The sequence below is a fragment of the Neoarius graeffei genome, chromosome 23, assembly GCF_027579695.1.
Source record: "Neoarius graeffei isolate fNeoGra1 chromosome 23, fNeoGra1.pri, whole genome shotgun sequence".
In the NCBI taxonomy this organism is placed as follows: Eukaryota; Metazoa; Chordata; class Actinopteri; order Siluriformes; family Ariidae; genus Neoarius; species Neoarius graeffei.
In genome coordinates this window covers 16,949,814-16,963,876 of record NC_083591.1, presented here as the reverse complement: position 1 = coordinate 16,963,876, position 14,063 = coordinate 16,949,814, and the positions used below count along the sequence as shown (strand labels likewise).

At 38.4% G+C, this 14,063-nt stretch overlaps 1 protein-coding gene across 1 annotated transcript; it reads right to left on the bottom strand.

Annotated features, from left to right (window-relative positions):
- Nucleotides 1–966: 966 nt before the first annotated feature.
- LOC132871987 (teashirt homolog 1-like) lies at nt 967–13,822 on the bottom strand. Its single transcript, XM_060906639.1, has 3 exons — nt 13,783–13,822; nt 1,608–3,929; nt 967–1,496 (listed from the first exon to the last, which is right to left on the bottom strand). The coding sequence occupies exons 1-3, from the start codon at nt 13,820–13,822 to the stop codon at nt 967–969; spliced, it is 2,892 nt and encodes a 963-aa protein (XP_060762622.1).
- Between the last annotated feature and the right edge of the window lie 241 nt (nt 13,823–14,063).

The following is a 14,063-nucleotide window of genomic DNA, read 5'->3' as shown; positions in this document are numbered from 1 at the left end:
ACCTTAACACAATGGAGTAAAATAATTACGTGGCCATTCATTTTTGCACCAGAGTACAGATGAGATACAACTTCATCCTCTATATGCCACACGCATGCCAAAAAGCTAAGTTCATTAGGATCTTAACACACACACACATTATTATATTTATTTTCACGTTGTTTCATTTTTTTCCTGAAAAGTGTGTGTGAGGCTACAAATTTTTGACTGAAATTTTAAACACAAACAAGCAAAAGATCAGCAAACTGTATCTGGAGAATCTGTATGAATTTGTATCCAATCTTTTTTGAATGCCCTCTACAAAAGGTAGACTGAACATAACACACTATTTCTTTTTTTAAATTCTATTTAACATTGCCCAAATTTTACAATCATAAACTCAGTAGTCATCCAGCACATGCACTGATCGGACAAATAGAATATAAATACATTTAACGTGAGTTAAAAAGCAAAACATTGAAAGATACAAACAAATGAGATACAGCAGTTTTAGAGCTGAGAGTCAATTTCATTTCAGTTATGATGGCTTAGTGCAGGAAGGTCACCTGACTGGGACTGAGCGTAGAAACATCTTCAAATCTTTTGATTTCAGTATCACCAGATACTTCAAAATGACCTGGATGATGGAGAAAAAGTGCAACAACGTCCCTGTTAACTCTGCGTTCACACTAGAAAGTAATAAACTGCTGATGTTTCTCCTAGTTTTGCTTGTGGGCGTGGCCTGTCCATCTTCTGAGAATGGATTGGTTGGAATGGTGCAGTGAAATTTGTCAAGGCAATAATTTTGATTTGCCCATTACGGCGTCATAACTAATTTGCATAAAATTTAGAAAATATGAATTCAAATATAGTTGAGTCATGCAGTGCTCATCTATTGCTTTGTCACTCATGATTATGAATGTAGGGTAACAAACACCAGATGATCTTCTGATGACTCTACAAGTCAGATGCTATTTTTGTCTTTATTCACCTGCTGGACATTTCCTTGAGGCTAAAGCCAAGGTGAGACTCCAGATGGTTAACGTAAGCAGAAGGAGTCCTGAATTTTGAATCACACTCTCCACAAAGAAACACTGGATTCCTGGAGTCCAGATTCTTCAGAAACTTGGTCCCTCCAGTTCTCCGCAATTGGTACTTCACATTAGCAAGCCAGTGTGAAACGGTGGTCATTAAAAGACCTGTGAACTTGCAGATTTTCACACGTTCATAAGGACACAGGTCTGTTACAATGTAGCAACCTTCTGGAGTCTGTCTTAGGCTGGAAGCGAACTCAGCCTGAAGAATGAGAAGATGCTGAGGGTTCCAGGTGGACTGACGACCTTTTGGCTTCTGTGTGGAAGAAATCTTCTCCATTGGATCCTCGCAGGAAATTCCATCAGTGTCAGAGTTTGCTAAAAGGCATGGTGGAGTGGAGGAATCAGGAGTGAGCTGACTAGTGAGGCTGTTTACCATGTCTGAGATGTCCGTAAGGGCATTTTCACCTAGGTTTAGAGGATCTGAGAGAGGTAAGCCGGGGGGATGAGGCATGCTTCCATTAGCATTGTTGTTGTTTATTACATTGCCGCTGCTGGTGTTGACAACGCTTTCTTTATGAATGATGCCAGTACTGCTTTTGCATTTTCTCAGATCTATAGGCTGGTCACTGCCCTTGTAGAAATCTGTGTCAAGCATCCCAGATGATGAATGGTGGGCGGTTTTGTCTACCACCTTGTTGCTCATCTTGTATAACATAGAGACTGTATCAGAGGAGGAGCTGACCACCTTGGAGGCTTTGGGAAGGTGTGTGTTCATGACTAACTGTAGTGAATTAAGAGGGCTGATAAAAGGCCTCTCAGATGAATGATCATTGACCAATTTAAAACTGTGGCCATTATCAGTGGGTGATTTGCCTAATTCGAGACAATGGTTCTTATTCTGGCTTTCTACTAACATCTCCATAGGTTCCACTTTACACATACTTCCATTGGCCTTTGTATCAACACGAACTTTGTTTCCTCTCAGTAACAGTAATGTTGATTTGGCCGCATCTGCACTCTCCGTTCTTTCTTCCTTCTCTTTCTTTACCGAGGTCATTCCTGAGACCTTCTCCACTAGCTCCTCCATGGTAGATCCATTGTTCCTGAGAGACAGAGGCAATGAGTGTCTGGGGGGCGTGTAAGTGGGTGATCCAGGATCAGGGTCAAGTGATTGAAGGTTACTGTTGTTGATTATCTGCACACTTTGAACCACTGGAGGAAGTATAGATGGCTTTACAGGTCCCTGAAGCTGATAAGCAGCATGGATGCTAGAGTACCCTCCCCAGGTGGGCATACCTGTCTGAGCTTTACTGATGGCACTGGACACTGTGTTCTCCAGAGACTTCAGAATGTCTACCCCTCCTTCTGTAGTCTTCTCAAGGTCTTCCTCTCTAAGGTACTTGTATAATGTGGAATCCATACTGATCTGTTCCATCTCCTCCTTGATCTTTTTCTCCATGGATTCACTACCTTCTTCCATTTCCTTCTTGGCCTCTGAACCAGAAGATAGTGCAGGAGACACTGACTGGAATTTAAGAACATCGGTGGTAGGAGGTAATGGAATTGACTGTATGTTTTCCTCCATATTCTGGTCAAACATTAGCTGCTTTCCTTTCTTCAGTGCAGTGGTTTTGATCTTCAGGAAGTGACCCGTGACCATCATGTGGGCTGTGAGTTGCTGCAGTGTATCATGGGAGCTTCCACACTCCATGCACTTCAGAATTTGTGCTTTGCGCTCCTCAAACTGCCAAGTGTAACTTGCACCATTCTGATAGCCATAGCGATTGTTTGCTGTTACATAAGGGTTAACAGTGCCCTTCATTTGAACCACTGAAGCCACTCTGCTAGAACATGTCACTGACTTTGGGGAACAAGGGGAAATTAGGGAATTATGAAGGAATTTTTTTTTGCCAGGTGGCACCAGTTTGGTGGTCAAGGCTGGCACAGGCTCTTTAAGAGGCACTTTCTGGTAATGTTTAGTTTTAATCATGTGGACACTCAAGTCCTGTAGAGACTCAAAGGAATGGCCACAGAACATGCACTTCAGTACTTTCTGCGCATCCTCTTTGCCTTCCATCTCCAACAATGAACGCTTGCGAGGCTTCGACCATTGTTTGCCATTATTCTCATCTTCTTTCTCTTGGTTGTCATCATGGTAATGACCAGTATCGTTCATGTGAACTGTAAGAGCTACTAGTGTGTCGTATGCAGCACTGCAGTCCTTGCACCTGAACTTGCTGGCACCAGTCAAAAGGGAGCCATAGAGTTTGTGGTTTTGTCGGTAGAGCTGCACCGTGCTGAACAAGCTTGGCTCTGGTGATAAGTGGTGATGAGTTTGCTGGAGTGTTTTAGCTACAGCGGCTTGATGCCAATCATAAACTACACTAGCACCATTAGAAGCCTTAATGTTGCAGTTATTAATTGTGCAGCCGTTTGAACTGCTTTCTGGCTTTCCATTAAGGATATTTCCATTGTGATTGATTGGTCTGTTAATAATCTTATCGCCATTGGTATTGGTCATGGCTGTAGTTGACCTGCTTTTCATGATATTCATCACGACATTGGACCAGGAGGTATCAGAGATCAGGCTGGCACAGATGGCTTTTGTCCGAGCTAGGTTATCCAGAATGCTGTTATTCGAGCTGCTCTGTGCTTCGTCCTCTTCATGTCCTTCTTTTGAAGAAATGCTCTTAAAATCAGGGATCTGATCGCTGGTGTCACTGAGTGGGGAAAGATAGCCAGGATCTGGGTTGGTGCCATTACTGTTAGGGGAGTCCTGGAATCTCAGAGACTCTTTTGTATCCTCTTCCTCATGGAGTATGTATTCTTCATGGTCATCTAATGCAATACTCTCATCTTGAAGTCGCTCGTCTTCCAAAGTGGCTGATTGAATTTCGACCATTGGAAGGTAGGCTGAGAAACAGAGAGATAGAGACAAAGAAAATTTTACTTATTAGAATTTTAGCATTTTATTACACCTATTAGGTGTTATTTATTCATTCTCTTATTTATTTATTTATTTATAATTCACAATGTTTCTTGCACTTTTAGGCACCTTATATGATATGGATGCACATATCTATTGTATGTTTGTTATTGTGTTGTATTGCATGTTCTGTGTTGTGGCTGCAGCATGGGCAAATGGCCCAGAACAAATTTCTCACTTTGTGAGACAATAAAGTTAATCTTGATCTCTTCTTGAAGAAATCAGTCCTACTTAACATGTACTAAAACTATTCCTTTTATGTTTTTTTTTTGTGCTGTAGAGTCAGACTTGTATCTTCCTGTAGCTTTAAGGCATGTAATCGACTGTTTCATTAATTTTCACTACATTCATATTGTTACCTATAAAACAGCCTCGTATATAATATCCTGAGATTTGACAAGTGCAATAAGCAGAAACATAATTAGCGCACGCTTTCACCACTAATATGCATGCATAATCAATGACCATTGCTTCTGGTGCTTAATCCACATACACAAACAAACAAAAAATATGTTTAGAAAGAGAAAATCAGGCAGAAGGGGAATGTGGTGTTCCCTGTACTACTTGCCTCTATGGTGATACAGTAAGTACGTGTGTGTGTGTGTGTGTGTGTGTGTGTGTGTGTGTGTGTGTGTGTGTGTGTGTGTGTGTGTGTGTGTGGTGTTTGTGTGGTGTTTGTGTCCTAGCATCAGTCTCTCCTGATGAAATAGATATGCTGATGAAAGCCTGATGTAGGTTTACTGGAAACACAACTGACTCAAGGTGCTTGTGAGTCTTGAGTTGATTCACTGGCAAATATGTATTTAGGTTTCAGAGTTCATCTGGTTGCAGAATGCACATAATACTGTGGGGTTTTGTTTTTATCCAGTTTTGTTTACATCAGCAAAAAATTCCAGGTTTCTTTATTGGATTTCTTGGACTCTGTTAATGGCTTATATCATATTTAAGATAACATAGTATGCTGTTTACATGAGCACATAAGTAATCTGATAAAACCAGATCATTAGTCTAAACACACACACACACACACACACACACACACACACACACACACACACACACACACACACACACACACACACACACCACAGCTGTGTAATAAATACAGTTCAAGGTGATGGCTGAAACAGAGCCATCTGCAGTGGTCCGACAGCATCTGTCACATATCTCTCTCTCTCTATCTCTCTCTCTATCTCACACACACACACACACACACACACACACACACACACACACACACACACACACACACACACAATTCTGTCTAAGCAAAACATAATGTCTTACATTAACCTCTATCAATACTGATGATTGTCATTTCCTTAATAATCTTAATTCTTACCATTAGAAAAAGAAAACAATAACAAGAACACACTAAAGAGAAGCACAAGAAGATGAGCAAGCCAGCCAGCCAGAGAGAAAGAAAGATAAAAGGATATTGACAGACAAAACAATTATGGTTGTGAATACTGTATATAACCTCAGAGTTATGATGAAAGTGTTAATGAAATGCCACTGAGATGCTGAATTATGTGAGAATATGTGTTTACAATGTGTTGTGTGTTACATCACCGTGTAGAGAACATGGATATTATTTCACTTCCAAACCCAGAGGAACTCCACACTCCATCTGAGACACACACAAATGTGCGCGCGCACACACACACACACACACACACACACACACACACACACACACACACACACACACCAATTACGCTGTCAATAACGAGCTCCTTAAGTGAAATCCTGATTGAATTTCTAAGCCTATCCAAATCCAGGCAAATTTATAGTTGCAGCGAACCCACATACTGTAAGACAGGGTGTGCTATATATTAACGTAAATTATTTGTCCTGTTTCAGTCAACATCATTTTCATTAATAACATAAAACAAGTAACTGGATGGGTTTGGTGCTATAGGCGAACCAAACCCAGCACTCAATCCTATACAAAGCCATTGAAAGTCCTCCGAAAACGCATCTAAACAAATCCAAATCCAGCCTAAACATATCAAATCCCAGCCAAGTTAAGCCAAAACCAAACCAAACACATCCCAATTCAACCCAAAGCATCCTAACCCAAGCTTAGACTCATCTAATTCCAAGCACATCCATCCAACCAGAGTGTCGACCAACCAAAAACCAAAGAAAACTCTTTCTAATCTCATTCAACCTCCACCTAAAGTTATTCAAATCCAGTTTAGGAAAAGTCAGCCACGTCATGTATGTTTAATCCCTTCTTCTCTCCATCGAAAAATCTTTTAATCTCTGATTATACCTGAAAGCACCAGCCACAACTGTAAACTCTCTCTCACACACACACACACACACACACACACACACACACACACACACACACACACACACACACACACCGCATATGCACTTTTAGAGTGGTGGTGTTATTGTGTGAGGTGCTTTGCATGCAGATATCGTTTACCCATTTTCCCAAGTTAAAAAAAAGGCTGAGAGAGAGAGAGAGAGAGAGAGAGAGAGAGAGAGAGCACCAAACAGACAAAGAAACAGTGTGAGTCTGAGAAAGAGAGACAATAAACAAAGATAGTTCATATGCAGCAACAGTGTTTGAAAACATGTAATGCAAAATGCATGAGATTGTAGTGACACACACACACACACCTCTCTCTTTCTGTCATGGAAATGTGTAGAGCAAGCAGCAGCAGCCACAGATGTTTCAGTTAACGTATGGTTTTGCCTCAGTGCCTGATGCTAAATGCTCATTTTCTCTCTCATTTACAATCTCTCTCACACACACACACACACACACACACACACACACACACACACACACACACACACACACACGTGACCCCAATGTAATAATAAAACAATAAAACAAAAACATTAATACATTATTATTATTATTATTATTATTATTATTAATACTTCTTCCTAATCCTTTCTGAACATTATGTTATTGCCTTGTGGCTACGCTATTCTGTTTGTTTATGATGATGTTTTGATTATTGTATTTTTTTATTTAAAATTTTTATTTTTATATCTTTCTTCTTTATTGTTCAGAATAAAGTAATCAATCAATCAATCAATTATTATTATTATTATTATTATTATTATTATTATTATTATTAATACTAGAAATATTGTCCTGGAATTTAAAAGGAACTTTCTGGTCTTAGAACCTTAGCAGCTGATCTACTGCAAATAAAAAGTCCAGTTATATAGTGGTGCTTGAAAGTTTGTGAACCCTTTAGAATTTTCTATATTTCTGCATAAATATGACCGAAAACATCATCAGATTTTCACACAAGTCCTAAAAGTAGATAAAGAGAACCCAGTTAAACAAATGAGACAAAAATATTATACTTGATCATTTATTTATTGAGGAAAATGATCCAATATTACAGATCTGTGAGTGGCAAAAGTATGTGAACCTCTAGGATTAGCAGTTAATTTGAAGGTGAAATTAAAGTCAGGTGTTTTCAATCAATGGGATGATAATCAGGTGTGAGTGGGCACCCTGTTTTATTTAAAGAACAGGGATCTATCAAAGTCTGATCTTCACAACACATGTTTGTGGAAGTGTATCATGGCACGAACAAAGAAGATTTCTGAGGACCTCAGAAAAAGCGTTGTTGATGCTCATCAGGCTGGAAAAGGTTACAAAACCATCTCTAAAGAGTTTGGACTCCACCAATCCACAGTCAGACAGATTGTGTATAAATGGAGGAAATTCAAGACCATTGTTACCCTCCGCAGGAGTGGTCGACCAACAAATATCACGCCAAGAGCAAGGCGTCTAATAGTCAGCGAGGTCACAAAGGACCCGAGGCTAACTTCTAAGCAACTGAAGGCCTCTCTCACATTGGCTAATGTTAATGTTCATGAGTCCACCATCAGGAGAACACTGAACAACAATGGTGTGCATGGCAGGGTTGCAAGGAGAAAGCCACTGTTCTCCAAAAAGAACATAGCTGCTCATCTGCAGTTTGCTAAAGATCACGTGGACAAGCCAGAAGGCTATTGGAAAAATGTTTTGTGGATGGATGAGACCAAAATAGAACTTTTTGGTTTAAATGAGAAGCATTATGTTTGGAGAAAGGAAAACACTGCATTACAGCATAAGAACCTTATCCCATCTGTGAAACATGGTGGTGGTAGTATCATGGTTTGGGCCTGTTTTGCTGCATCTGGCCAGGACGGCTTGCCATCATTGATGGAACAATGAATTCTGAATTATACCAGCAAATTCTAAAGGAAAATGTCAGGACATCTGTCCATGAACTGAATCTCAAGAGAAGGTGGGTCATGCAGCAAGACAATGACCCTAAGCACACACATCATTCTACCAAAGAATTATGAAAGAATAATAAAGTTAATGTTTTGGAATGGCCAGTCAAAGTTCTGACCTTAATCCAATCGAAATGTTGTGGAAGGACCTGAAGTGAGCAGTTCATGTGAGGAAACCCACCAGAGTTGAAGCTGGGCTAAAATTCCTCCAAGCCAGTGTGCAGGACTGAACAACAGTTACCAGAAACATTTAGTTGCAGTTATTGCTGTACAAGGGAGTCACACCAGATACTGAAAGCAAAGGTTCACATACTTTTGCCTCTCACAGATATCTAATATTGGATCATTTCCCTCAATAAATAAATGACCAAGTACAATATTTTTGTCTCATTTGTTTAACTGGGTTCTCTTTATCTACTTTCAGGACTCAATGATGTTTTAGGTCATATTTATGCAGAAATATAGAAAATTCTAAAGGGTTCACAAACTTTCAAGTGCCACTATATATATATATATATATATATATATATATATATATATATATATATATATATATATATATATATATATAAAACAGTTATAAAACAGTTATTCCACAAAATCAAGTTGTACATGGACTGATAGCTGACAAGGCACATAGCACCGAGTTGGCTATAAGTTATATACGATGAGATTGGATTACTGTTTTATTCTATGCACATTCACTGGATTTTGAGAAACAGCATTTTTATTTTATTTGCAAATTCAATGAATAAAAACTTTATACAAAATGTCCGACAAAATCATTTCCGCTTAGAATGTAAACAAACCTGCTAAATGACAGCAGCAATTTGTGGAAAAGGCGATAATAATGATTACTGAAAAATACAAAGATATGTTCTTACCACCAAATAATTTCATTCCATATTTTGTTGCTTTTTTTTATTTTGGGGGGTTTTGTTTTCAAGTCAAGTTTTTATTTCGTCCTTGGTTGGTTCAGCAATACGCGCCACCATTTTGTTTTTCCTCTACTCACAGTATATAAGCTGATATCCTAGTAGTAGAGTAGCCAGTCAGAGCGCGCAATTGAATAGAATTATCTATCTTCATATATATATATATATATATATATATATATATATATATATATATATATATATATAATGGATGTAGGAATGTATAATTTGTACTGGGTGTTTCTACACACTCATTAACATTTAATTTCTAAGACGCTACCTTCATACACTATATACAGCTCTTCATCAAGTACTGTAGCTAAGTGATGAACAGCTAACTTCATCCTAACAATCCTAACTAACCTCCGCTCACTATTCTCTACAAACAACAACAGATTTTGCTGTTATGTAATGATTTTCTTTATTATGTTTTTTCCCTTTCACTGAAACAAAAAGTCCCCCCTCAATCTGCCCCTTTCATAACCGAATGTCAGGTTGTTTTCACTCGAATATTCCACATGATTTAAACATGAAACACATTCAGAAAATATATAATTTCATATGTGGAGATGGGGCGGCACAGTGGTGTAGTGGTTAGCGCTGTCGCCTCACAGCAAGAAGGTCCGGGTTCGAGCCCCGTGGCCGGCGAGGGCCTTTCTGTGTGGAGTTTGCATGCTCTCCCCGTGTCCGCGTGGGTTTCCTCCTGGTGCTCCGGTTTCCCCCACAGTCCAAAGACATGCAGGTTAGGTTAACTGGTGACTCTAAATTGACTGTAGGTGTGAATGAGAGTGTGAATGGTTGTCTGTGTCTATGTGTCAGCCCTGTGATGACCTGGGGACTTGTCCAGGGTGTACCCCGCCTTTCGCCCGTAGTCAGCTGGGATAGGCTCCAGCTTGCCTGCGACCCTGTAGAACAGGATAAAGCGGCTAGAGATGATGAGATGAGATGAGATCATTTAAAATGAGTTCAGTTTAAATGAACAGTAATTTGGGTTATTGCAATAATAATGTGATTATAAGTGTAACAACTACACTCATCGGCCACTTTAATAGGAACTTGCTGTTGATTCTAAGATTCCTGTTCTTGGCTCCAGGAGTGGACCCCAATGTGGTCTTCTGTTCTGCTGCTGCATGTTGAGATGCTTTTCTCACCACGGTTGTAAAGAGTGATTATATGAGTTACTATATCCTTCCTGGCAGCTTGAACCAATCTGGCCATTTTCCTCTGAGCTCTCTTATCAACAAGGCATTTGTTTCCACCCACAGAACTGTCATTGGTCACTCAATTTTTTTTGGTGTTGTTTTTCCCACCATTCTGTCTGTGTAAACTCTAGAGACTGTTGTGTGTGAAAACTCCAGGAGATCAGCAGTTTATGAAATACTCAAACCAGTCCATCTGGCTGAAACCAACACCCATGCCACAGTGAAAGATAGTCACACTTTGAGATCACAATTTTTCCCATTCTGATGTTTGAAGTGAACATTAACTCAAGCTCTTGATTTGTATCTGCATGATTTGATGCACTGTGCTACTGTCAAGGGATTGGATGATTAGAGAACCGCATCAAACAGCAGGTGGATGTATGGGTGTTCCTAATAAAGTGGCCGGTGAGTGTATCACACTAGTAGTTAATAGTGATTTTAAAAGAAGAACAACAAGAAAAACAACAACTTGTTGTATTTCTACTTTTCTACTTATGTTTGGATAAATCTTTTTTATAGTAGACAATAAAGGTATCTTGTCTTATCTAATAACAACAATCATCATCATCATCATCATCATCATGTACCACACTGGACATTACCTCTCTTTTTGCCAAGCTTCATCATACATGTCTGGATACAAGAAAAGAAATAAACCTTAGTGTAGTTAAAATTTAATATAAGACACTGTCTGAACACCAGCAGAGTATGCAGTGGTCTGTCTGCACATTTCTCTCCGTTTCTCTGCATTAATAGTTGCATTCGCTCCAATTTTAGCATTTTAGAGGTGCATCTAAAAGAGCTTAATGTTCTGGGAGGTATATTTCCAATTATTATGATTAAAGAGTGAGCTTGAGGAGCCACATGAATCGTCTTCTTTTTTACTCAACTAGATCTTTGCTGTGTAGTTAATCGAGACTTGGTTTCATTTCAATTCAAGTAACGAGTGTGGTCCTGTGGGAAGTTTCTTTACAAAACAAATGATTGTCTTTCTATATATGTAATGGTTCTCTGTGTGCAACTGTAAATAACTAAACACAATTAGTTCATAAAGTCCATTTTTATTATAGTATTGATCATTGGTACCCGTTCAACTTGAGTGATCAGTTAATTAAGATTAATAATAATAAGTTAATAATAACAAGAATGCCAATTATAGCAATAGTACTTGATTTGTAGTGATATCAGTTCTTCTCCCAGTTCTGAAATCAAGTTCAATAATTATTACTTTGCTATGTGAGCTGTCTAGAATTGTGTGCTTGTCTTTTTCCGACTGCGTTCCCACTATCCAGGGTCGAGTAGAGGAGGATTGGGTTTTCCTTTCAGAGTATCAGGTCCTTCCTTTCTAGTTTTTCCTTGTCACTGCTTTCGGCTCACTAATTATGAGTCTGGATTCAAATTTGTATAATTTAACTGCTTTTAAATGTTCTTTAGAAATAAAAGTGGAATAAATCGCAGTATAAGTGTATCCACATTCAAAAAAAAATCCAAAAAGCAGCTTTTTAAAATGTTACTCGATCATCCAGCATAGTCTCAGACTTGCTACAAAACTTGTATTTTAAAAAAATCAACATAAAGGTCAGTATTTGGGGAAGGCTGAGTTACTGTTCATACCTTTTCTTACAAATTCATTTGTATGAAATTGGCAACATTTGAAACATGCAACCTTTCATTTGTTCAAATTTGTACATACTGAACATTTTGTAAATCAGGTTGAATCATATCATTGAAATCATGGTGCCAATAGAAATGTAAATACAGTATCATGTTTTAGAGGAACGTTTGTTTACTGAATCATAATCTTTTTCATTAGTGTATACCTGATCCGGGGTTCTATAAGGGTATCTCTTTGTAAATATCATGTTTTATTACAGGTACACCATATGAAAAGGGCCAAGCTTTTGTTGTCTTTTTTTTCCTGTACAGGTTTTGCAGATCATTCACAATTATTACCCACTTCTGTCATCTGTGTGAAGCCATTAAGCCTGAAAAGTCCACAAATTTACACAAAAATGACTTCAATATCTGAAAGAATCAAAAGGATCTTGAAAATCTAGTCCTTATTAACTTATATTGCATGCTGCTTCAGAGTTTGCTTGCTTATAAATTTTTTTCATTGCTAAATTAAAAATAGTCTTTGCTTGAGGCAAAAACTCAGCCCTGAATAAAAAAGTGCACTTTATTTTCAATATCTCAGAAAAATAGGCTACATCACAATAGGTCAATGCAAATAAATCAATTTTGCAACATCATTACAATGAAGACATTTCTATCACTTCCAGGAAAATGTCTGTCATTGTACATTCATAGCCAAGTCGCCTGTTTCATTTCTTTTCGTGTCCATCCATGGAGCTTATTTTTGTAAAGTCTCAGCTAATGTAATCCACTGATCACTTTGCATTTTGCATTGATCAGGTTATTTGGTTTTCGAATTACATTACACTGAAATATCTTGCGAAAAAAATTAAAACATTTTTATTTTCTTGTTTTGTACAGTACTGTGCAAAAGTCTGAGACATCCTTTTTTTAGTATAAACTCTATTTTTATTTCATCACTTTGATATTACTGATTCAGTAGGCTACAAAAACTACATTCTACATTCCCAAATATTATTTTCCAGCCAAAATGACGTTACAGAAAAATGCTTGTATTTCAGTAAAGAAAGCAGAATAAATAATTTGGCTACATGAGAGACACCTTTCAGACAAAAAAAAAAAAAACATAATGAAGGCTGCAAGGTTTTGCCAGAAAAATAAGAAGAAAGTGCGACAGTCAAAACCTCAAGAAGAACTGTGTCTGGTTCTGGAAGATGCTCAGTCAAACTTACCAGATAATTATCTCCACCAACCTCCTTGTTGGAGGGGGTTATGTTTTCGCCTCTGTTTGTTTGTCTTTTCCCAAGGTAACTCAAAAAGTAGTGATTGGATTATGATGAAATTTGGAGGAAAAGTGAACCATGGGCCAAGGAACAATTGATTAGATTTTGATGTAAATCCGAATATGTGGCTTGGTGGAGGTATGCACTCTACCGAGTGCCCTTCTAGTTTCCTTATAAAACTGCCCAAATTGTACCTGAGACTATTTTTTTTAACCAAAGGGTCTTTACACCAACTATTGACTTTGTTTCATTCATTATCCTATTGTTTCCCACTCTTTACAATTTTTTTTTTTTTTTTGGGGGGGGGGGGGTAAGTAGAAACGTTGGATTTCATTATTTTTAAAGATATCTTTGCTCTACAGCATGTTCCTAAGACTTTTGCACAGTACTATATACATTTTTGAAGTTCCCCCTATCCAATCATAAGCTTTGCAGTAGTGTATGTACCTGCTCATGACCATTTCTCTGTGTTTCTGTGAGCGTGTGAGGTTCCTGTACCTGCAGATTTCCTGGGTTCTCTCTGTTTTCTCCTCGCCATCCTTCTCTCTGTGCTGATCTTCTTAGGCAGGAATCACGACACGCACACATACACAGCCTCTCTTTCAGTCAGAGCAACAACCACAAGAACCAAAAATAATAATTCTAAGCCTGGAAAGTTCACTCCGCTGTGCGTAAACGCGCGGTGCTGTGCGTAAACGCGCCGGTTTTGTTACTCATCCAAACTCGATCAGAGGTTTAACACACAGAGATCTTATACAGCATCATGACAGACTGATAAA

Bases quoted from the DNA above. Each gene is read 5' to 3' on its own strand.
- LOC132871987 (XM_060906639.1), bottom strand. From the start codon at position 13,822: ATGGCGAGGAGAAAACAGAGAGAACCCAGGAAATCTGCAG. The intron at 3,930-13,782 runs GTACAGGAACCT...TCTGTTTCTCAG, and splicing joins AGAACCCAGGAAATCTGCAG to CCTACCTTCCAATGGTCGAA. The intron at 1,497-1,607 runs GTACTGGCATCA...TACCTCTCTCAG, and splicing joins TCTGAGAAAATGCAAAAGCA to ATCCTCTAAACCTAGGTGAA.